The sequence below is a fragment of the Nematolebias whitei genome, chromosome 13 (assembly GCF_014905685.2).
Source record: "Nematolebias whitei isolate Nwh7 chromosome 13, NemWhi1, whole genome shotgun sequence".
NCBI classification, from domain to species: Eukaryota; Metazoa; Chordata; class Actinopteri; order Cyprinodontiformes; family Rivulidae; genus Nematolebias; species Nematolebias whitei.
Window position 1 is genome coordinate 4,260,115 of NC_056510.1, and position 25,408 is coordinate 4,285,522.

The window sequence follows — 25,408 nt, forward strand, 5'->3', positions numbered from 1 at the left end:
TTAAATAAATAAATACATCATGAAATAAATAAATGTCCCATGAATGACAAATGTACCAATACATGTCCCACTGACTAAATGTATCATTTAATTATTTAATATGTCATAAAATCATTAAATATAAAATTAAATTCTGAAATGCACAATTAATTAATTAAATTTTTACTCAACTAAATACAGTATATCATGACAAATAAATGTATATCTCCAATTAAATAAATAAATGCACCATGAAATAAACAAATGTCTTATGAAATACATAAATATACCACTAAATAAGTGTATCAGTTAATTATTTAATACATAATTAAATATACCATTAAATTATGAAATGCAGAATTAATCAGTTCAAGAAATGCATGCACCTTTTAAAAAAGGGACATTAAATAATTAAATGCCATTTTCAAGAAATGTGTCACACTTATTGAGCACACAACAAGCTTGTGCAAACACAAGTTGCAGACGCACGGAAAGAAGTTGGTTTCAGGAGGTTGGAATCAAACGACATCTTCCTAATCAGAAATAAATAAATTAAAATTAAAGAAGGACTCTTTATGCCCTGCATGTAATATGACAGAATAAACATTTGCCTGATAATGAATTACTGAATGTTAAGTCAAATCAAATATTTAAAATCTTTAACGAAATGCAAACCAGCTCGTAAAATCTAAAGGCTACAGGTGTGAAACTGCATCGTTAGGAAAAATCACAGACGGCAGTTTTAAAAAAATAAAAATAAAACTCTCCGCCTCGCACAAAGATGGATTTCAGGATTGATGGGGCCCATATGGCTCCATCATCTGGAAACATAACGAGAGAGATGGATGGTGAAACGACAGAAGGCTGCAGCAACGGGGCAGGATGGTGCTCTTCGTTTAAAACACCGATAACACACGCATGCACGTGCACGCGCTTGCATCCTGTGTTTTAGTGCGTTTTGTGGACAGAGCGCAAATTAACGCAGCCTGCCACACGTTGACCTGCTCTCATGATGAACTTCTATCATCATCTTCTATTTAGCAAACATCTACAAGTTCTCATGGATAAGATGACGACGTCCACGGCCGAGTGATTGTTGCATTGAAAACTACATTTGAGCGTCAACTGGCTCCGTGGGGAAGTGCGGGATTGTTACAGCACCTTCAATAAAATATCACATTTCTGCTGATAGACCTAAAGTTACTTCATGGAAGACTAAGAATCGGTCCCACTGATCTAAAGAAACCTTTTCCTGCAACATACTCGGGCCTACAAGTTGTAAAACTTGCCAAACAGGGTAAGTACTGACCATGCAGGGTGGAAAAACTTCGGCTTGGAGACATTTTTTTTTTTTATTTATTCTTCGAAACTCAAAAACCGTTTGGACTCTGAAGTCTCTGGCATAGCTCTGGCACACCCGATAACAAAATGATGCACGGTTTATTACATCAACAGGAGTTGTAATCTGATGGAGGGCTTAACAGACGGAGCATGAGGCGCGAGCTACCGACTATTCAAGAAACCCAGAGGTGCTGGAAGAACGCCAAGAACGCAGCCTTTGAAAATTAATAATAGATTACACAAAACACACAGAATTCAACCTCAGTTAAAGGACGTGTGTCCGAGTTAATTTTTCTTTAGCTGTAAAACATCTCCAATCATTTGGAGAATTTTAATCAAACTCACAACAAAGTAATCATCTGAAACCGATTCGCTTTAGGAGTCGGCTCAGCTCGGGAAGGTCACCGCCCTTGAGCAAACGTAGCAAACACAAAAATTTAACATATGTGGCAATGCCTGAGAGTTATCACCAACATATGCTAATTTCAGCTTGTTATGCTCCTTTCAGTTTATTTCTGCAAGTTTCAGCCTTTTCTACTATTTCAGCTACTATTTAGCTGTTTTTATGTGGATTTAAGCTTTTGTAGCTAATTCCACATTTTTTGCACTTCAACTTTTTTCAGCCTAATTCATGCTCTCTCCACTTCCTTATGGTAATGTAAGCTTCTTTTGGCTTTTTAGCTACTTTTCAGCTGTTTTTGTTGTTTTGCTAGTTTCAGCGTTTTCTACTATTTCAGCTTACTATTTAGCTGTTTTTATGTTGATATAAGCTTTTGTAGCTAATTCCACATTTTTTGCACTTTAACTTTTTTCAGCCTAATTTGTGCTCTCTCCACTTCCTTAAGGTAATGTAAGCTTCTTTTGGCTTTTTAGCTACTTTTCAGCTGTTTGTTTTTTTTTTGCTAGTTTCAGCGTTTTGCAATAATTTCCACTTATTTGTGTTAATTTCTTCTTTAAGCAAATGTGTTCTTTCTGCTTTTTCCGCTAATTTAAACTTGTTCTACATTTTGTTACTTTTTTTTAGCTTTTTTTGGTGCTAATTTTAGCCGTTTTCAGATGAATTCGAGTTTTTCTTGGTAATCGTTGCTACTTTCAGCCTAAGTAACGTCTTTCTGCTAATTTCAGCGTGCTATATCCATGTCAGCTTTTTTCTACTAGTTTCAGGTTTTTCTTCTATTTCAGCGACTATTTGGCTGTTTCTGTGCCAAATTTAGCCTTTTCAGCTAATTCCACATTTTCTGAGGTCATTTCAGATTCTTCCACTTCCTTCTGGTAATTTAAGCTTCTTTCTGCATCGTCAGCTACTTTTCAGTTTTTATGCTAATTTCAGACTTTTTAGCAAATTTTCTAATTTTTGTGTTAATTTCTGCTCATTTAAACTGAAATCAGCAAATATGTGTTTTTTTCTGATTTCTTCTGCCAACTTGGGCTTGTTCTTCCATTTCAGCTATATTTCAGCATGTTTTTAGCTAATTTCAGCTGTTCATCAGCAATATGCATTCACATTGCATTTTCACAGGAATTGTAACTTCCCTAGTTAAAACCATTTAAAAAAAATGTATAATTTATTTTTCTCTACAGCATATAGTTCACAAAACCTGTTTTGTGCTTTTTAAGACATGAAAGAAACCTACGGCTACTTTTAATATCCTAGAGGAATTTAACTCAGCGCCCACCCAATCACTACGTAGACTGCCCTTTTTACATTATAAGCTGAATATATTAAAGAAAACACCCAAAAAGTATCATTTAGAAAAATGTCAGTCTGTTCCAGAGTGACGTATTCCCCCCGTATAATAGGACCATTAAAACGGGCCACACGACGTGAACCATAAAATAGGACTGCTTGGTGAAGAAACAGATAACAAGAAAATAATTTCCGTGGCGGTATAATGCATCTAACCGTAAAAATAGAAGCTGTTAGTGTTCAGTTCGGAGAGTTTAATGTGAACCACAAATCTCTTTAAGTCCATACTGAGAGGCGTATAAAACATTTCCACACATTGCAAATATCTCCTCAAAAGCTTGTTAAAAAAAGAAGGCAGGTCTGAATTTGATTAAGCGGCCTTCAGGGGAGCTCATGAGCTTGTTTATTCTTTGAGAAGGACCCGACGGCAGCCAGCGCTCTTACTCTGAGTGACATTTATCCTCCTGCTTACAAGTGGTTTTATGTGCGCTGATCACTCCTTCCCCATATAACTGTCTGGCCGGGTGGTGGGGCGAGGAAGAGGCAGAAGGAATATGAAAGCTTCTTCCCCACCGTGGACTCGTGAGGCTCAGTCTTAACTTGAAGAGCGAGCAGGTTTGTCTTCCGCCTGTCCAGTCAGGAAGAAGGATTACTGTGTTGGCCCATGACTGCCAGAGGGATGGAGAGATGAAGACGTTCATCTCACGCTGACAGAAATCAAAACCTTTCAATCTGCTTCCAGTTCTTTTAAGCATTCGCCTTATCCCAGCATGTGGGAAGAGTAACGGTCCGCCCTGACCGATCCCACTCGCCACCAGGCCAAGTCGAGACGGAGCGCTGTTAAAACCATAAAACACCAACAAAGGATGAAGCTGGGAAATTTAAAAAAATGAAATAAAAAAGTTTGATAAAACTAACAGAAACTTTGTTTGAACCCACACGGCTTAAACACAATCCCATCCGTTATCGCTTGATGCAATGTGAACGTTTCTGAAGTTTGGGCTCAGAGAAAGAGATATTTGATAAGAAGTCAGTCCTGCCTTCATCTAATCCCTTAAAATATAAACTTCTGGACCGTCTTCAAGACAGACTATCAAACACCGTCAGTCTCTGAAACTGGAGGATGATGTCAGTTAAAGGTATAGAGCCAAGTTAAAAACTGATTTAAAGTAAATTTTCCCTATTAGCTTGAAATCAGATTATAAAGGAACATTAACTACTGTAAATCTCGAGTTAAATCAACAGGCTGAATCTTTTGAAGTTGGGTTCTTTAAAGTTATGAGTTATTATTGATCATCTTGTGGATTTTTTCATTTTTCTGTTGCTCGCCCTTCTTCAGGCGTCGCCACAGTGAGTAAACTTGCACAAAGACTTGACAACTGTTTTTGGACGAATGCCATTCTTGATGCAACCAAACCAGCCACTAGGGAGCACAAGACAGTTTATCTCTCTCGCCGCTGACAACCTGGAAATGTGGGCCGAACACGGAAATGTGGGCCAAACCTGGAAATGTAGGCCAAACAAGGAAATGTGGGCCGAACACGGAAATGTGGGCCGAACACGGAAATGTGGGCCAAACCCGGAAATGTGGGCCAAACCTGGAAATGTGGGCCGAACACAGAAATGTGGGCCAAACACGGAAATGTGGGCCGAACCCGGAAATGTGGGCCAAACCCGGAAATGTGGGCCAAACCTGGAAATGTAGGCCAAACACGGAAATGTGGGCCGAACCTGGAAATGTAGGCCAAACACGGAAATGTGGGCCGAACACGGAAATGTGGGCCGAACATGGAAATGTGGGCCAAACCCGGAAATGTGGGCCAAACCTGGAAATGTGGGCCGAACACAGAAATGTGGGCCAAACACGGAAATGTGGGCCGAACACGGAAATGTGGGCCAAACCCGGAAATGTGGGCCAAACCTGGAAATGTAGGCCAAACACGGAAATGTGGGCCGAACACGGAAATGTGGGCCGAACCTGGAAATGTGGGCCAAACACGGAAATGTAGGCCGAATACAGAAATGTGGGCCAAACACGGAAATGTGGGCCGAACATGGAAATGTAAGCCAAACACGGAAATGTGGGCCGAACCCAGAAATGTGGGCCAAACCCGGAAATGTGGGCCAAACACGGAAATGTGGGCCGAACACGGAAATGTGGGCCGAACACGGAAACGTGGGCCGAACACGGAAACGTGGGCCGAACACGGAAACGTGGGCCGGTGTTGCACCAAAAATCGATTGGCTGCCAAAAGGCGGCTGCGGGGGTGTGCACGGGAGGATTGTAAAAAGAATGTTAAAAGATTAACACTTAACAACAATTATTTGTTTGCTCAAAATTACAGCAAAAGGTGTGTCTCAGTTTAACTTTTGCTTAATAAATGCACTTTAATGGTCAAATCCGCTGCATTTCTCCGGGGTGAAGCAGCGAGATGAAGCTGATTTGACGGTTGCTCCAGGCAGACGATGGTGGCAGTTTGGCAAGCCGATTGTGTCATTAATAGCCACTTTTGCCTATTACATGACACAATGGCATGCCATACTACACTAGTGCCATCTAGTGTCTGAAAATGGTAGTGTTCAATATTTTCAGTCTGATTGAATGAAAACGATCATATCTCAGCCAAAAAATTGATTCATAAATATGGGAAAAGATCCATAAATATGCCACCTTGGCGATAAGCCGCAGGGCATGCAAATTATGCAAACAAATATATATATATAGAGAGAGAGCAAGAAATACGGTAATATACATTGAACTCAATGGTTCTTTGCTAATTTAAATAGTAACAGCAGCAGCTAGCTGTAGCGCTTCCACTGCAGCCTTGGCCACTTCCTGCATGAATATCATATTTCTGCAGGAATAACAATTTAATGGGAAACTGTAGATTTCAAAGAAAATTCACATGAACGCCTGTCAGGTTTTGCATTAAGGTGCCGTCTACAGGAGAATTGTGCTTTGTTCATATGCAAAAGTGTATTTTTTTGTTTGTTTGTTTGTTTCAGCCTTGTGTGAATTTAAAAACAGTGTTTTAGAAGCAACAAAACTGTATTTTATGAAAACCGGTTCCAGAGTAAATAAAATTCTTGAAACCCCACCTTTGCATTTTTCTGTAGACAACCAAAGTACAACCTTTTGAAAACGATGACATCATAGCTCGAATGATCCACAGCCCTAACTGAGTCGCTGTCTTTGTTTATATTCCTCACCCATCATGTAAGGTGCTCCATGCTCCATGCCTTGTTTCCTGTTTTTGTTGCAGCAGTACAGCACCACGTGCATGGATACTACTGAATTTTTGGCATCAACAGTTCTGAAAGCCGTGTCGTGTTTACAAGGATTTTCTAATACACAACAAATAAAATGATTGTTTAGGGAAAACTTTATTTTTGTGTAGATAAGCTCTAATATGGCAGGAATCCTCCCTGGTCTTGATCTGTCCAAGATTAGCCATTAACTCATCAATCCACTCAGAAATAAACTTTTGTTTTGTTTCGTTTCCCAAACTGAACTTGCACATAAAGTTATCTATAGCAGCTGAGATACTGATTGCTCATAACCGTTCCACAGAACCCCGCTTCAAAAGAACTGAATTTTTGCTTTTAAAAAGGTACAGTTTCATTCTATTATGAGCAAAACTGAAGAATTAATTACCGCCTTTTATTCAGAGCACACATGTCCAGCCATGACTTGTTTTAGGATAATCCTACAAGTGACAGAGAAGTTCCTGGACGTCCCCCTGCTGGGGTCCAATGTGTCCTTCTCTGCATGACTATATGACTCCAAGCTGTTCAAACATGATGAAACACTCTTCATGCACTTTATCCCAAACATCAAGGTTTGAATTTGACAGGAAGGAAGTTCATGTTGGGGTTCATGACATATGAACTGCTTACTTTATTCACTTGATAACATACATGTTTTTTTTATGAGAATATAAATTCAAAGATGGTTTTGACAGACACTGCAGTCTTCCTTTGTACTCGTGTTTTTTCGTTATTAACTATTCAGGCAATCCATCACCAACATCTTGCAAAAGTTTCACGAGGCAAACACAAATTAAATCATATGAATGTCACCTCAGTGTATGATTTAGAGCCTTTTCCTTGTAAAAACACAATATTTTCCATTTCAAACAGTGCTTCAAATATCGTGCTGAGAAAGTGAGTCCCCTAAAACAACACTTTTTTTTTTTTACTGTGCAGCACAATGCAAGTAGTATTTGTATGTGAAAATTCATTTTATGAGTTGAACCTGGTCAGTTTTTGTCAATCCTAACGTGATTTCTGGAAGATTTTTGCAGCCCCTTCAACATATCCAGAACCTCTGGGGATCCCTACATTTGATTTGGTTTCTTAACTCAATAACCACAGTCGGAGGGCTTTATTGTCCCCGCTGGCTGGTCAGGCTGACTCCGTACACTGACTAATGGAGCAAAAATCTTAACGACCCGGTCACCTAATGGTTCAAACTCTAAAAAAAAAAAAGCTAGAAGAAAGTTTCAGAGTGCTTGTGAGGATCAGAGTCACTGTGCCATCACATCACAGGGAAGCAATAAGAAACTTTACATCTGAAACACACATATATATATATATACACAAATACATACATAATAACTAATTCACTTTTTTCCCCACAATGAAATAGATCAGTTTCCTGTTTAGAACCTGTGGTATCTATGTGGACTGGGAGTGGAGATTGTAACTCCATGACTCAAATGAATCAAACAGACTGACGTTATGACCTGCGTACATTGTGTCATCTTTTCATGAGCCATCCATTTATCCATTTTCTTTACCTGCTTATTTCTGATCAGGGTTGTAACTTGGCGCTCAGGCCTATATATCTCCAGCGGTCACTGAGCAAGAAGGGGTGTCCGCCCTTGCTCAACCACCACAAAAGACATTTTGTCCAGAAGTTTTAGTACGACAACGTATCTCTGTAATTTGATGAAATCTTAATGACAAATTCACAAGCAGATTATAGTGTTTTTTTCTGAACTTGCATGTTCACTTATTGGCTAAATGCACCTTCTTTGTGAGAGTAACCCATTACCTGAAAGAGTCCTGCACTATGACACCATTTTGCATCATTAGTATTATAATCAGGCATCTCGGTTGTTTCTGCCCTCAAGTGATTCACTGTTTAATGAGCTATGAATGACAAATATTATTCCAAAGCTAGCTGTCTATCATTTTCCTTCAGGGGATGCACAATAACAGTGTCTCGCTAATGAAAATAAGACGTGCTGCAAAGAGGCAATACTAAAATATTGCTATTTGCAGGGAAGTGAGGTTGTCTCAGTATTGTTAACAAAACGGTCACACCAAGTCTGGCTGCTCTTTGACATTTGGCAGATAATTTCTGTAAAATAATCACCCACAGTGGCAATTAAAGCACATCATATACATTTTGCTCAGCCAACATTAGTGAATGTAAAAATAGTTAATAACCAAATGTATAAGGAATCAGTTCTTTAATTCCTAAATGTACACATACATTGAGAATATAAGGCAAAGAAGTATAACAAATGTTTCTCTACATTTTGCAAGCTAGCTTATTCAAAATACGATAAACTTTCCTTCAGCTTTAAATATTTTGCACCTTGTCTTATCTACAAGCTAAACTCCCTTCAAATATTTTGTTTGGTCTTCTTTACACCAGGTTTAGCTTTTCCAAACACCGCCACCGGTGTATGAATGTGCGTGTGAATGGGTGGATGGCTGGTACTGTAAAGCGCCTTGGGGCCCCTCATAGGGGGCTGGAAGGCGCTATAGAAGTAAGCTCCATTTACCATTTACCATTTACCAAACATGTCAGTCTCCACCTCATCTTTTTCGTTTCATTTCTTATCTCCCCTTTAACTGGTCATGTTTTTTTTTTTTCCCACTGGCTGACTTTCTGTGCCCCACAGAAGCAACAACTCTTTCACTACACCTGCCCTCATCCCTTACTGTTTGACTGAACTTAGATAGAGGGCTCCAGCAAAGAGAGAAAGAGCCTACAGAGACCAAGGCCCGAGCAGCCAGGGGAGAAACAGCGCCGGGGCCAGGAGGCTAATAGCCCCTCGGTCAGTGACCGGTAAAGATGTCTGTCTGACGCTCAGAGGTGAGGCAACATTCACAGCTACTGACAGGATCACAATGTTCCAGCTGTGATACATTAGACAGAAATATGAGCAGCGCAACAAAGTGTAAAGGAAAAAACAAACATTATGAACTTATAGGAACTTAAATAAAGCAAAATGTGAAAACCATAAGTGTTTAAGAGCATTCATTGGGTGTAAGAGGTCAGCTCAAAGACCGAACTGACCGTGTTTTTGGTTCCGTGGGGTGGAAAATATTCAGCGTTGTCTATTTGTGAAGGGAAAGTACAGCGTCACAGTCAAACGACTGAAAGGGAGACAAGCTATCAGGCAGGACAAGATTATGTTGTCCTTTTCAAAGCCTCTTTAGATGTTACAGTGAATAAAACACAAACTTTTGTTGAAACAAAGCAAGCTGTACCCACTCTTGCAGCCCCACAGTGCAGCAACATATAATCCAGTCCAGTAAAGGTGCTTGCAGCCGTTTACGTATCAGTACTTTATGCAAAATGTACACTGCATTACTACACAACACATTGTCCTGATACATGCTCAATAATCCAGGTAGATAATCCAACATGGTGGAGTCAGATCCTCTGGACGGATTCTTCTTTGTTGAAACGTTTCGTCTTTTATCCAAAGGACTTCTTCAGTCTGAGGAGCTGCAACAAACTCAGTCTTATAAGTAGCACCTTCTCATGGTGGATCAACCAGTTTTGTTGTTGACATCCAGAACTAGCTGTTCACATGATGGAGGAGGACCATCAGTCTAACAAATGATCGTTAGCACCCTGATGGCCACTTGCTAGTCACAGAGGGCTGAGTGATTCTAGCAATAACAGCAATGTAAGAGGGGGACAGTTGAACACGGAGGCTCCGCCCCTGTTTAATGATGGGCGGGTTATCTTCACAAAGATGGCCTCCTTCACTCCTCTCTCAAACCAACATTCCTTTCTATCCAGGATGTGCACATCTTCATCCCTGAACGAGTGACCGCTTGCCTGGAGATGAGCGTAGACCGCAGAGTCCTGGCCTGATGATGCTGTTCTTCTGTACTGGGCCATCCTTTTGGCCAGTGGCTGTTTAGTTTTCCCAGTGTATGACTGATCACAGCCCTCCCAGTAAGATCCAGCAGACGTATCAATGAAGTGGAGACCCTGGCAGAAGGAAGTCAGTGCCGTGAAGTATGCTGGAACAAGAAGGGTTCCCCAGGAGCTCTGCACCATGTGTCTGGTGGACTATGATCAGGTGTGTGCAAAAGCAAACATCTCACAAACACTTGACTGCGAGCCGACTGTTCGGCTTCAGATGTGGATTGAAACAAACTTTAGATGTCAACCCTCTGCTCCACCTGTGGACTGCTGTAGCTCGATAGTCAATGGTTGCATCAGGAAGGGCATCCGGTGTAAAAACAATTTCCACATCTTTACGCACGTTCGCTAGCTGTGGCAACCCCTGAAGGAGGGAGCAGCCAAAAGAAGTAAAAAAGATGGGCCATGTAATTGCAAAGGTTATTCGAGACAAGTGATAAACTGGAACAATTTTAAAAACATCATAAGCCTTTTAGTGAAGGCGATCTGGATCTGAATCAGCGCGTTGGTTTTCTATAAATTCTTGACCGACAGCTGAACAGAGAGGTGCTTGTCTGAAAGTGGTTATAATAACTGAAAAGACAAGACAACAAAGATGTAGCAAAGTAAAAGCAGACAATTTCTTGGCACCGTCCACTTTCCACTTAAAGTGGCAATAACACAGCTATATGTTTTCTATTCTCCAATTATCTTTGCCATCTGTCCGAGCTGCATCAGATATCCAGCCAAGCCATCAGCACAGAAGAAGGCTGGCCTTAGCAGGGTGCTACACTTTGTTCAGCAGCCTGACTGATGGCTTTAAACACACCCACGCATCTGATATCACACTTCCAATTAGACCCATCGCAGTATTCAAGAAAGAGCGGGGAAAACAGAGGCGGATAAGAATGCCACAAAAGACTGGAAAATCATGCCAAACAAAGGGATAATGCTTCTGAAGAGCCCCTCACACAGAAATGTGACCCTAAATGACAGAACCATCACCTAGAGACCACGTGTCAAACTCAAGGCCCGCGGACCAGATGTGGCCCGCCACGTCATTTTATGTGGCTCACGAGAGCTTCAAAGGTCTGATTGTTGTATAAAAAATAAGTCAAAAGGGTGCACTGACAAACTACATTTCCCATAAAGCATAATGATTATGTTACCCGCAAAGTAACAGCATCCCACCACTAGACTAGTTTTCCCAAATCAATCTAATTTTCCAAACAAGTGGAATTGAGAAATACAAACAATGATCCCAAAACGTCCAGGAAGATAAAAAAATTGGACGTCTGTTTCAAGAAAGATGGAAAGGTGAATATGTTTGTGCTTCAAGGAGAGAAACTGCCATGTCTTTTTTTTACCCTTTATTTTATCATCATTGAGCCACCAGAACTCATTTTCAGGAGAGACCCGTTTAGGGAGCAGATGGGGGGTTAAGGGCCTTGCTTATGGGCCCAGAGTGGGGCGAATGAGGGTGGGGGCAGGTGTGGGTGCTTCACCTACCCCACCCACATTTTTGATGTTGACGGTACCGGGGCGTGAACCGGCGATCTTCCGATCACAGGCCCACCTTCTCTAACCTCTGCGCCACCTCTCCCCCCAACAAAGTGGCGGTCGTCAAAGAGTCCAATCTCTGTCGGCATTTTGACACCAAACACAGAGCTAAGTGTGCCAAAGTGAGCCTTCAACCCTAATGGTTTTATTTTGAGTTTATTATTATTAAATGTCTTTTTTTTTAGTTGTCTGTTTTCTATAATACCATCTCTCATTAGTTGGATGTTTGACCCTTGCAAGGCTGTGTGCAGCCATTTGATTTTTGTAAAATGCTACACCTGTCACATGTTCTTAGCAGCTCACAATTCTTGGTTGGTCCGTTACTCTGACCCTCTTATGACAAAAAAGTTTTGAACAAAGTTAATGTCATAACTTGTTATTTTTCACTTGGAAAGTTTGATCATTGATCTATGGAGTAATGTGGGTTTCATAATCTGGCAAATTTAAAAGGTTTTATGTTTAAACAGCAGAAATACTGTATTTTTCTACATCTATGCAAATATATATATATATATATATATATATATATATATATATATATTTGTATATATATATATTTGTAAGTTGAATAAGTAAAAAAAATCTGAGTTATTTGACATTAAATAAGTGTGTTTATTTTACATTACACTTAGTTAAATTTAGCTACATTTATAGTGTCTTACAGTTACATCTGGCCCTTTGAGGGCAACCATTAAGCTGATGTGGCCCTCGGTGGAAATTCGTTTGACACCCCTGACCCTGAAAAAAATGTGATGCCTCCAAAACACCCAGTACATTTTCTGTCCATTGTGAGAAAAAAGATGGCTGAGAGGGAAAATGATAATAGAGTTGAGATAAAGACAAAGTGATGTGAAAAACAACTAAAAAGTGGAAAGTCGGGGAAGAGAAGAAAACAATTAAATGGAAAGTGAGGCATAAGATCAGAAGGTAAAAGCACCAACTTTGTTTTCCTGCCTGCCTTGGGAGGAGTTTAACAGTGATTTGATTGGAGCAGATGACCCACACTGTGAAGTAACTCAGACAACACCTACCCCTCACTGCAAAGAACAGTAAAACCTGAGCGTATCAGCCATTATTCTTCCTCTCATACTCCCTGATGAAATATCTTGTTGCACGGGAAGATATTGCAGCTCTGGGTGTGATCGAGTTGCAACTTCTCCCAGGAACCAAACTGACCTTTTACTCATAAACAAGTTTACTGAGTCTCGTAACGTTACTCAAAACGTCTTTGTAAATTCTTGGAAAAACAAACGTGTCTAGACTCAAAGTGTACCGGCCGCTGCCCCCATGCTGTGCTTCTATCAGACCTGCAGTCTCATCCTCCGAACCTGTATCAACCATCTAAATCAGGAGCTAGCGGCTCGTGCAGTTTGTGCCTGTGAGGTTTCATGATTTCAAAACTGCTTCCAGACAAAGTGTTGACAGGAAACATTGGCTCAAAGTCAGGAGCAGAGATCCAGACAGAAATGTTGATGGAGCAGAACAATTTGACGATATAGACGACATATATAAGTAAAGGTGCAGGTTTGATGTTTTACCATTTTTTCAAGGTTCTGACCCACACAATAACAGCAGCTGCAGAGAAACGCAGTCAAAAATAAAAGTCTCTGCATCACACACAAACACCAATTAGGGCATAAAAACAGCTAGACAAGAAATCCTGAAAAAGAAACTATAAAGTATGAGCGTGCAGTTTTACTGCCTGGGTACACGTGGGCATGCCTTTAGAAAAATGTCCCTAGCTGACTCCCAAGTCTCCTTGAGGTGACTGCGATAGCGCTCCAACAAGCCACCATAAAACACATCAATCACAGTAGCTAATCTCAGGTTCTTGCTGGCACTTTCATTGTGCAAACTTTTCTATACGGCTGCCTTCACATAATGCCCCGCTCTGCCTGCTGTGACAGGCCAGGAGTTCTGCAGCTGAGAGCCATTCTCCAATGGCATGAAGCAAAGTGTGGCTTAAAGGGCTGATCATCTGGAGGTGAGGCAGGACGGGGGCAATGACCCAGCGTCCAGGGGACCTCAGCCTTGCCTTCAAGATGAATCAAAAATAGTCAAATAAATGGTTCTATGGAGTATATTTTTATACGACGCTTATCCAACACTCAGGGTTTTGAATAGAGAATGTTTGTAGTTTTTGAAACAAGTGTTTTTCTGGAGTGGAATTGAACAGAAAATGCAATGAATGTTTTTAGTGTAAGATATTCAACTGGTTAGGAATTACACTGTGCATAACAAGATATTATTATTATTGTATGACAGAAATGAAAGAAGCAAATTTATCCACAACCAGGTGCGACGGCAGAGCCAGGGGGTGATTAACCTCCGTACACCCCAAGGGCCACCTCAGTCCTTTGAGAAAACAAGACTTTCTAGAAAGCATACGCCAAAAAAAAAAAAAAAAAAAAGGACTTCTGTTCTGAAGCTGAAGAAGTTTCATTTTCCATCTTGGAGGCTTTATCAATTCAAAAATGTCTGGGGTGTGTGGAGTTCCAAGCTTTATAGAAGTGAATGAGAGGCCTCGTTACCAAGCCAAGAATGTAGTAGAGGTGAAAAGAGTGTCAGATGGGCTGATGTGTCTGAAGGTAGAAGTAGAAGGTCTGAAGCTAAATGTTGTCAGTGGTTATGCTGCACAGGTTGGGTGAGATATAGAGGAGATAGAGAAATTTTGGAAGGATCTGAACTTCTATTCTTCTATTTTTCCATCTTAATGTTTTTGTCTTTCCTCCTACAGGAAGTTCACCTGGACCTGCCATTCTGTGTCTGTTTCTACTTCCTGTCCTCTCAAACCAGCCGGTCGAAGCAGATGGCCGCTCGTCCTGAACCTGATTCTGCTGGAGGTTTCTTCCTGTTAAAAAGGGAATTTTTCCTTTCCACTGTCTCCTTTGTGCTTGCTCAGGATGGGAAGCTACGACGAAGTGAAGACCCAACACAATCTGCTGACTGTGGACGAACAAAGGGTACTTCCAGTTCCCCTCGGTGCTCCTCAGTGGTGGTCAATGATAAAAAGATGCTAATTTTAAAACAAATTAGCTAAAATAAAAATTAAAAAAATGAGTAAAACTATGGCCCAATAAAAAAATAGCAAGATATTGTCTAATTTTTTGTGGGAAAAGAAGACATAAAAAAAATTAAAAAAGGACATTTTTTTAAACTTTTGTGCTCTTATCTTCAGTCCTTACAGCTGGTTTTTTTTTTTGCCTTTCAGTTTTTATCACAAGCACAAACAACCCCATGCAAAAATAAACACAGCAATTTTGTGCATGTTGACATTTCATTCTCTGTACCCAGACCACTGCATTCCCAACTGTGAGAAAGACCCTGTTTCTTGAACCGCTGTGCAGATAAACAGCCTCCAAATCAAGTGCTTTTATGGTGCACAGTCATTTTTGATCATGTCCTCCTTTGCTCTCTGTTCTTCTCTGATAGGTACATGCTGTCACCAATGGGTGCCAAACTGTGAGCTTTAACTGCAGCTGGCACGAGGATCTAGTTGAGAACACTGTTTATTTTTGTTGCTATAAAAAGTGGCATTTAGGTATGGAAAACATGCACAAAATCTCTAAGACATGTATGCAGAGAGCTGTCCGCCCCCTCAAACACATGTACTGGCTGCATTAACAGCTCCCTTCTGCTTTCAGAGGGCTGGTTTCTCAAATCAAAAGCGTTTGAGAAATCGATGATGAAAGAGGCTGTGAAATGTGACGAGCTCTGCAGGAACAGGGACGTTCGGCTCAGGAAAGATTAGTCAACAAACAAATCATGGTAAAAGCTTTGGGATTTAACATGTCATGTTAAATGACTGTATTCTAATGTCAAAACCTAAATAAATTATCCCAAGAGAGAGGGCGAAAGAAAAAACAAAACCTAAACACACGTACAAGACTTTCTTCTTCCTACACACAACCACAACCTTACAGCCTCCAGTCTCCCCCAGGTTTCCTCTTCTACACAGGATGCAGTCGACCTGCGTACTCCTGCCTCCACTCTTACAGGTCACTATGCTCCTCCCTCTTTTGGAAATAAGTGTTACTATACTATTACTAATACTATTCTCATCCTGAACATTGCATTGCTGACCTTGTGTTAACCTGCGTATGACAATATGCCATCAAACTGCCATCCACCATCACTGACATCTACACCTCCAGATACAGGAAAAGGGCCACCTGCATCTTGAAGGACCCCACTCACCCAGCACACACACTTTTTGCCCTGCTCCCCTCAGGAAGGAGGTTGAGGAGCTTCAAGTGTAGAACCACTAGACTGAGGAACAGCTTCTACCCTGAAGCTGTTAGACTCATGAATCTCTAACCAGGATAATAACTGTAATTCTACTTGATTGTTGATATGTGCTGCTGACTATCCATGCTGCTGATCTCATGCTGCTGATTTATTTCTTTTTCTAGCCACACCACAATAAAACAGCATAAATCCTGTTCCAATGTTGTGAACCTTGCTGCACTTCTGCTTGGCCTTTTGCACACATAAAACATCTACCTTCCTTCTCTGCATCATGCCAGCCAGCTCTCCACATTTGCCTGCGTTTAGATTTGCTAACCCTCCGTCCAACACTCTTGACTGTCCTCTTTTCCCCCTGTCTCCTAGCATGTTCTCTTCCTTGTGGTTGTTCATACAATTTAAAAAATCTAAACCTGAGGAATGGGCCAACAGTGAAGTCTGGGGTTTCCTCAAAACGACAAGCACCAGAGAAGCAGCTCAGAAAATACCAAGCTCTCCAAGTACAATTCTGATGGACTTTAAAACAAGTAGAAGCTTATCTTCATGTCTGTCATGAAAGAAACTTTAACTGACCACATTTGTTGAGTACCTAAACCTAAACCTTAAAACCAAATCCACTTCTTTAAAACTTTAATAAAGACAATTAGACGAAGAACACGTGTTCTGATTATCCTCAGCTGGACCTTCTTTGGTTGAGGGGGTCTAGTGGTAATCACCAAAACCCAATAAACTCGAGGTTCACAGCGAGTCCTGAAATTCTAACAACAAACCAAGAAATGCCTCAGTATCGAAAAAACCCTCCAGTTATTTTTACAACCTTCACAGTTTACTTCTTAGTCTAAACAAAGAAAACAGAATTGCGTTGACTCCGTACTCCACACACGTTAAATCGTTAGTGATTCAGGGGAACAAGCGAGATGCAAAGAAAGGGTCCAGTTTAGGATGCGATGACTCCATTCATCCATTTCTCAGAACAGCGCCCCCTACGGGCGATTCAGTAAATATCTCAGGGGCCACACAAACAGCAGTTACTGTCATTAAGTTTGTTTTATGTTTAAAATCTAGTTTGATTAAAACATTAACCCATTGTTGAACCGAACTGAGTTCACCTGTGGGCCTGACTTGGCCCCAGGGCCACCAGTTGAATATCCCAGTGCTGCCTCTTCCTCTGCCCCACAACAATTGAATACAGCGTGGGAATAAATTATTTCCTCATAAACCCCACAGAGACATCTACTTTACATAGCGGAACATTTTGACCAAAACATTAAAACGTCTTTAATCTTTGAGAAAATTGTGTCAACTCAAAAAATAAAACTATAGCACTTGGATTAAAAATAAATAAATAAATAAATTTAAAACACCATAAAATTCATTCTGCTGAAGAAAAGAAAAATCAGATTCTCTCTGAGCTGAAAAAAACAACTGAAGCAAATTATTTGATTGATTTGTATGTTTCACCTTTACTGACGTTTTGTTCAACTAATTATCCTTGTTGTCTGTATTTAAATCTAATATCTTAAACGAAACATGTTGAGTAAAAATAAAATGATATATTGAAGCAGATTCACGCAACAGGTTTCGTTTTTTCTTTAAATATGAAGTATTTTTGTTGTTTCAAATTAAACGGGGTTAGACTTTTGTTGATTCTCAACTAAACTGTTGGTTGAACTTATTTTAAATTGCACGTCGAATAAACATCTTTTACTAAGTAAAATAATACGAGCCTTCTTGTCTCAGATTCGTTTTCATCCGTTCAAAAAGAAGTAATACAAAGTATTGTTTGTGTAAAAAGAAATCCATTTGGTTTCATTTAAATGACATTGAGTGGGAGTTATAACTAATTTAATAGAAGAATCAAGGAAAATCACTTTGGCCCACACAATTAATTGACCCTAAAGTATCCATCTACTTGGATATCTTAAATTTACTTTACAATTACAGTAATAACATTTAAGCATCTTTTTAGGTTCATTGAAAAATGTTAATTTATCAGTGCTCAAACAGGTTTGCATGTGAATGTAACTTTATCTTTATCAGCCATTTACATGAAACGTGTTTTAGATGATGTCAGACCTTGGATGGAAACCTTCGGATGCTCTTTCTTCGTGCACTCTGGTTGGCTGAGCGGGTCGAACGGAGGCAGCGCTGGGGTCGTCGGGACAGCCGAGGTCTGCGTGAAAACAGCTGGAAGGAGGAGGAGCAGGAAGAGGCCAGCCATGAACGAGGGGTTGGAGTCCTGTGAGGACGCCGTCATGGTGATGACCTCTCCTCTAGCTGCCAAGGTGGGCCTCCGGGAATAGGCTGGAGATGAGAAGAGACAACTTCAGCACCTCAGTGCAACATTTTTACGCCCGGCTTCAAAGAATCACGGCTCTCCGAGTCACTTCAAAATCATTTCTACCCTGAAAACTGTCAGCTCCTTTGGGCTTACCGCCCTGACTCCGGCACAGAAAGGAACAAAGAATGAAAAATAAAAGACGCAAAAGAAGAGAAATGTAAAAAAGAATCACCACAGAACGAGAACGGATGCTAGATAAGTAAAAGGTGGCTGCAAAGACGAGATAAAAAGCTGAATAAACTCAGAATTGAAAGTACAAGCCAGGAAAATGGAGAGCTGGTGTGAAGGACACAGAACAGAAACTAAATGTCCAGGAAACGCTTCAGCAATGAGGCGTATCAATAAATGACCTCACCTTTGAACTATAACCACCGGAAAAGTGCAAATTAATCTTTGAAAGTTATTTTAATGGCTGATTAAAATATGAAATTGGTTGGATTTTCAGCAAAACGCGTTTCCACGAGTCAGTGAAGCACAAATGAGCTGAGTGGAAATGCGTGGCCCTCGGAAAGTGTTTGCACAGCTTCGATCCCCCCACACTGCCGGCCTCCTGACATTTTTACTGCACATGATACACGGCAGGGCATAAATGACCTCCCATAATTCCCTCAGTATTCAAATCATATGCAAGCAAACCGAGCCAGCAGACACACACACACACACGTCTAGAGACAGCCTCTTAATTTGAGCAAACGTAATCTCCTCCAGTCGGAACGTGTGAATCAACATCGCCGAGCTGAGACCAGCAGTTCATCATCTCCCACCCCGCGCTCCTTACAATGTTAGCTTAGCGACGTGCAATATCGTTAAAGTGGATTAAAAACTGCGAGCATCAACTTTCTGCAGCACTTTGACTCGAGCTGCACCTCTCTGTAGTGTTTCCCAACCAATGCTTTAATCAATAACAAATTATTAGCCTAGTTGAGTTGCAAATCAACCAGTGGCCCGCAATCAATTATCCCACTCACTGTAGCTGCTAACTAATTAGGCGAATGCACGTGGTGCTCGTGTGAGTCGTTACAACACAGCGGCGTGTCGGCTTCAGCCACTGATGAAGAGGTGGAAGCGTTGGGTGCACGGTGACCTGGACGAGATGTGAGACGAGTTTCATGGCTCGCTGTGCAGAAAAAACACGTCTTAAAAAAGGAAACGCTGAAACGATCTGCACCGGCGGATACTTCGGGTTACTGTGGAGCACTTTAAACAGTTAGTATCTAACCTGTTGAACATAGCTCATTAAATTACCCCAGGTGCTCACATTTTCTTATCGTCTACACGTCGCTTGTTTATCTTCCCAACAGCTAAGTTCTCAAGCACAGATAGACTGTCGACCTGTTTGCACATAATGAACGCTCCGTCCATCTACACAAACAATTATCAAACAGGCGGCAGTAGCCAATGAATTTAATTTAATTATTTGATTTAGTCATGGTCGGGTTCTGTCAGGGTCAGCAGCTTTGAATGTTATCAGCCATTAAACGGTCGTTATCATCCCCATGGGTTGGGATCAGACTGTCCCACCTACCTCCTAGTAGGTTTAAAGGTACATTCTTATCGCTGATAATCTGCAGCTTCGCCCACGTCTAAAACCGGAAGCTTTTTTTTAGTTAGCTTTATTTAACCCTTTCCCTAAATCTGACCTTACACCTGACCCAGAGCGCTGACCCTAAACTTAACCCCCTGACCCTATTATCAGCGATAAGAACAAACCTTTAAACCTACTAGGAGGTACAGGAGGGACAGTCAACGCTAACTATGGGGACAATAACAACTAATAACGGCCATTAAATGGCTGATAACACTCAAAGCGGGTGTCAGAGTGAAGTTCAGCCTCAAGTGGAGGAGTTCAAGTATCTCTGGGTTTTGTTCACATGAGGGAAGAATGGAGCGTGAGACTGACAGACGGATTGGTGCAGTGTCTGCAGTATTGCAGACTCTGTTCTGGTCCATTGTGGTGAAGAGGGAGCTGAGTTGTAAGACAAAGCTCTCTGTTCATCAGTCTACGTTCCTCCCTCACCTCTGGTCAGGAACTCTGGGTAGTGACAGAAAGAACGAGATCGTGGATCCAGGAGGTTGAAATGAGTTTCCTCTGCAGGAGCTGGACTCTCCCGTAGAGACAGGGTGAGAAGTTCAGTTATCAGGAGAGAGCCGGAGTAGAACCGCTGCTCCTAAATGTCTCGAGGAGCAAGTTGAGGTGGTTTGGGCATGTCTGACTGGGAGGAGACCCCAGGGAAGACCCAGGACATGATGGAGAGACTACACAGAAAGATCCTGGACTTAAACCTGGGACCTTCTTGCTTTGAAGCAACAGGGATCACTAAGCCAAGGACAGATGTGTTAGTTTTAATCATACAGCTGTGCTTCTGCTGGAGCATGAACTTAAAAATGTCTTTGCTGAAAAGAGCGCTGAGAAAGGGCACAAGTCGTTATTTCACCTGACAAGTTAGGATTAAGTAGAAACTACAAGCAAATGGAAGCTTATACATTAATTTTAACTTTTTCTAGAGAAAGAAAACGATTACATTTATGTAAAATAGTTGAGTAATGGTAAACATTTCATGTAGCATTGTCTAAGAAATATGAATATTAATACTTTCCATTGTTGCACCCTAAAATACACCCCAAAAATAGAGTTTAAATTTTATTTTAAATGTGTCAAGTTCATTTTACGTAATGGGGAAAAAATCGTTTTACCATGTTGGAATAAAAATGTGTGCAGTAGAGTTAAACACACTACTCTTAGAAAACATTGTGCAAATGCAAGTTATAGAAAAACATCTTTTCTGCAGGTTCTGTTGTTATTCTTCACTTTTATTGGGTTCCTGACGTGGGAGTGATATGAAGCATGAGGAGGAATCATTCTATTATAATTTATTCCCCAGATTGCCACAATGTTCCTTAACTTCATTATCTGCCAAATCAGTGTTGACAGGTGATTAATTCACTTTTAATCACTCTGAATGTTAAAGTTTTTTCAGAAGCAGGACTCGGCAGGAGATCGTGACGGATGAGCAGGGTTCAGCTCTAGGTTTGGGTTTGGTCGATAAGGTACAGTAAATTTGCTGTTAACACATGTTCTACGCTGCGAGATGAAAAAGTTCACGTCACAAAAACCCAAAACGCACACAAGCTTCATGTCTGAAACCTGGCAGACTCCATCCATGGGCAGCCGGTCACACTGCATGCTGGGTCACAGCATGTGGGCAGAAGTGATGCATGCTGGGTGCCAACATCAACTCCTGGCTGTGTTTACTTTTGCCTGCGAGCGAGTGGGAACTGGGAAGCATGCCTCTGTTAGGCCACTCCAGTGATGCTCGATGGGGTCCATCCAATTTCCCGTCCTGCTGTGAACAGGATTAGCATTAGTTTGTCAGCAGGAAAGCAGGACGATCTATAACAGCAAAGAAACTGTGTGCAAACACACACAGACATGCAGATGCTTCCAAACCCTCACTAAGCCTCTGTTTACCCATCACAAGTGTTGAATAAAGACACTCTGTTAAGAACGGGCTACCTGTGCGCCACTGAGCTAATAGATGTGGCCAACACCTGTGAGATCAGATATAAACCTGATGAACTCCTACTGTGGATTTCCTATTTGGAAAATAATAGTACATACAACTAAAACCATACCATCAAAAAGTAAATATGTATGCTCAACCTCATGTTTGCCTGCACACTTGCTCAAGTTGGCACCATGTAAGGCAAGTTGATCTATCATTTAATCAAATTTACGTTTTAATATATCAATTTTAGCCTATCTCCTGCTCAAAAAAAATATTTTTAAAGCTAAACATACATTTGGTTCAGGTTTATTTGTCATATGCAAATCCACAAGGTCAACAATGCAATGAAATGCAGAGGACGACAAGAATCGTCTCGACTCACTTAAAAAACAACAAATGTCAAATAATGCAACAATAAAAAACAAGGCACCAAGAGTGAAAAAGAAATGCATCTACAGCAGAATGGTCCATTAGCAGAGTGGTTCTGCTGGCACCGTGGTTCTTAGTAGCATGGTTCTGTTAGTAGAGTGGTGTTGTTAGCACCATGGTCTCATTAGCAGCATGGTTCTTAGTTGCATGGTTCTGTTAGCAGCGTGGTTCTGTTAGCAGCATGGTTCTGTTAGCAGCGTGGTTCTGTTAGCAGCGTGGTTCTGTTAGCAGCATGGTTCTGTTAGCAGCGTGGTTCTGTTAGCAGTGTGGTCCTGTTAGAGGCATGATGATAATATCGACTGCAGCCATGGATGATGACCGCCCTCCGGTCCGGCAGACACAGATCATCCAAGGTTTCCCTGCCGAACCGAACTGTTTTGTAGAATTTGTTCCGTGCAGGGAGATGGAGGATCATGGAGACGGCTGCCATGACAGGCCGGAGTCCGAGCCTGAGGCGAGAAGGGTGCCGGGAACGGAACCACGATGGCACAATGGCAAGGTGGCGACACACAAAACTCCAAAAGTGTGTCGTGGTCATAGCCGTAGCGTGGGTGTACAGTGTAGATGCAAAAAGAGTTAAAACAACCGGAACAAATAAAGAGCGAGTCAAGCAGAGCTCCTGTTAGTGCTGCGCACATGCAAATGCCTTTTTTTATGTTTGTTTTTATCGCCTATTTGGTTTAGTTATATTTGTATTTACAAGTTAAATGTTTAAAAGGGAAAATGTTAATGGTTAAAATGAAAAGAGATCGTTTTTAAATTGCCCCTTTGAAAAAACCAAACCCAAACACTGATGTCAGTGACCGGTGGTCGACATGTTTGTCCAGTTGCCGAACACACACACCGTCTCATCTGGGAGTGTAATGTAAACACATTTTGACTTAAATGATGGTAAAAACACAAAGTGCTGCATGTCCTGTTAAAACCTCTTTGAGAACAACTTGTAAACATCTCACACAAACAACAACCCTTTCTTTTCCTCGCAGCTCACCGTCAAAGACTCACGGTGTCGAGATATTTTTGGAAAGCTCACCCTAGAAAAACAAGGTAAGCTGCCTTTAAAGGAGTAAACAATAATCCAGATGGCAGCCTGTAAAGCTCAACCATTCTCGTGCAGGCTGTCATAAGTCTCTTCCAATGCTACCTTGTAACTATGGCAACACAGCGACAACTTGATGGCGAGCAGCGGGAAGCGGGCTGAGAGTGTTTCAGTTCAGACATCAACAGGCTCCTGAAGAGGAGCTGGGTGGCAGACTGCCCGATGATGCAACGCCCTCAAGTGCTCTAGACGGACGGCAATCAAACGATGTTTATTAAATTAAGTGACCTTGTTAATTGCATATGAAGTTCGTAGTGTAGATCTCTGCAGTCGACGTTCATGACTGATGAAGAAAGACTGAAAAGTGGCTGTTCATCAAATAAACTCTTATAATGTCTCGCCCTTCTTCTAGAACACTAGAATTAGCTGAAAGCTCAAATAGCAGCAGCAGCTAGCTGTAGCACTTCTCGTGCAGACTGGGGCACTTTCAGCAGGAATGTTGTTTATTTTTCTGCCCAGTGGCGAACCATGACTAAGTGCTCGGCGTCAGTCAGGATGTAGCGTGCAACAAGCTAATAATCGCTAAAAGACACCGTAGAGTCGCCGTCTAGTTGGACCACTTTACTTTAGGTTTCACAATCCAGTACCGCACTTAACAGGAAGTGTTCCCCCTCTTTATACATCAGGTACAACATCGGACTTATTGTGTCTTTTTATGGTCGTTAACAACAACCTGAACATAAACAACAACCAACAGAGACAACCTGAACACACAAACTGAAAAAGTTAAATCGGTTTCTGTCCCAAGATTACCCAGCATGCCCTGCGGCTCACCCAGTCACTTGTGTACATGTACAACATGTAATTTAAATAACTCACACTGAAATTTAAAAGTAACTCGCATAATTAACCGTTTCTGTAAAGTCTCATCATGCAATGAAACAAAAACACGACTGTAAGACTGAAATTATTATTGCAACTAATCCAAGTGTGATCTTTAGCGTTCATGTTTCCGAGCAACTACAGTTTCAGTTTGGATTTTGGAATCTACAAGTTACAAGTGAACGCATCACAAATCTTTTTTCACACGATTAAAAAAAATAATAAACTGCCTGCAGGGCCTTCCCGAAGGCCCAGAGCCCTGTGAGTGGGTCACACCCACTTGATGTCAACACTGCGATTGATTATTTCTTGTCAGTTACTGAACAAAGTCAGATCCTCTGACTGAGCTCCGTCTTCTCTGCAGTTAGATCCAAATTAATGTAAAAGAACCTTTAAACATGCCGGTGAAGATTCTCGGTCATCCAGGACACGATGAATTCAAAAAGTTCTTCAATACAAGACAAATAAAGTCCAGTTGTTCTTGTACTGAACGTTCTTTGAACCTTTAAACATGTTTCTGCGTACAGTTGAAAATTTTCATGGTATTTTCATGAAATAAAACGTTTTTTACTCAACTGCAAAGTAGTTTACAGAAAATAAGAGAAATTAGTTAAAGAAATATAGAAAAACTCAATTGAAAATGCATATTTTATATAAAATAAACATTAGCTAACATTTAAATTTGACTTTTCATTTGTGCTGAATTCTTGGGCATCCTCTAAAGGTATAGAAAGCCCTGAGGGTTCACTATTGTTTCTGCTGAAATACCCAGATGTTTTGAAATTAGTGAAAGTGCAAAGTTTCATAAAACAGCATTTGCATAATCCTCTGTGAAACTTTTCATATTGGAGCCGGTTTTAAACAGCAGCAATCCATTTATTCATTCTCTTCCCAAAGAACTCCGCCTTAAATGATCCAACTTTGAATTTAAGGTGCACGTGAATTTTAGCGATACAGAACTGATCAGGTCAATTAAGATTATTTCCCCCCAAATAAGCTACATTCTTATGCTAACAAGCCATGTACAAGAAGAGAGATGGGACTAATTAAACTGTACTTTGTGTTATCAGAGAGACTTTGAAGCTGCCCAAACGGATTAAAGGCAGATTTCTGATCGCAGTACTGCTGTGGTACAACAACCAGTAGTCATTAATTTGAAAAAGAAAACTGCACCAGTGGAGCCACAGAAAAGCTCTAGCCCAGTCATGAACCTGTTGAATGTTCAGAGCTTTTATTTATACTT

The 25,408-nt window shown here is 41.0% G+C and overlaps 1 protein-coding gene across 1 annotated transcript in view; it reads right to left on the reverse strand.

The window, feature by feature from the left end:
- Positions 1 to 18,225, reverse strand: part of sema5ba (sema domain, seven thrombospondin repeats (type 1 and type 1-like), transmembrane domain (TM) and short cytoplasmic domain, (semaphorin) 5Ba) — a 141,924-nt gene extending 123,699 nt beyond the window's left edge. Inside the window, exon 1 of the mRNA XM_037686244.1 lies at positions 18,045 to 18,225. Within this exon, the coding sequence (XP_037542172.1) occupies positions 18,045 to 18,225 (181 nt within the window). The remainder of the gene's footprint in view (positions 1 to 18,044) is intronic.
- Between the last annotated feature and the right edge of the window lie 7,183 nt (positions 18,226 to 25,408).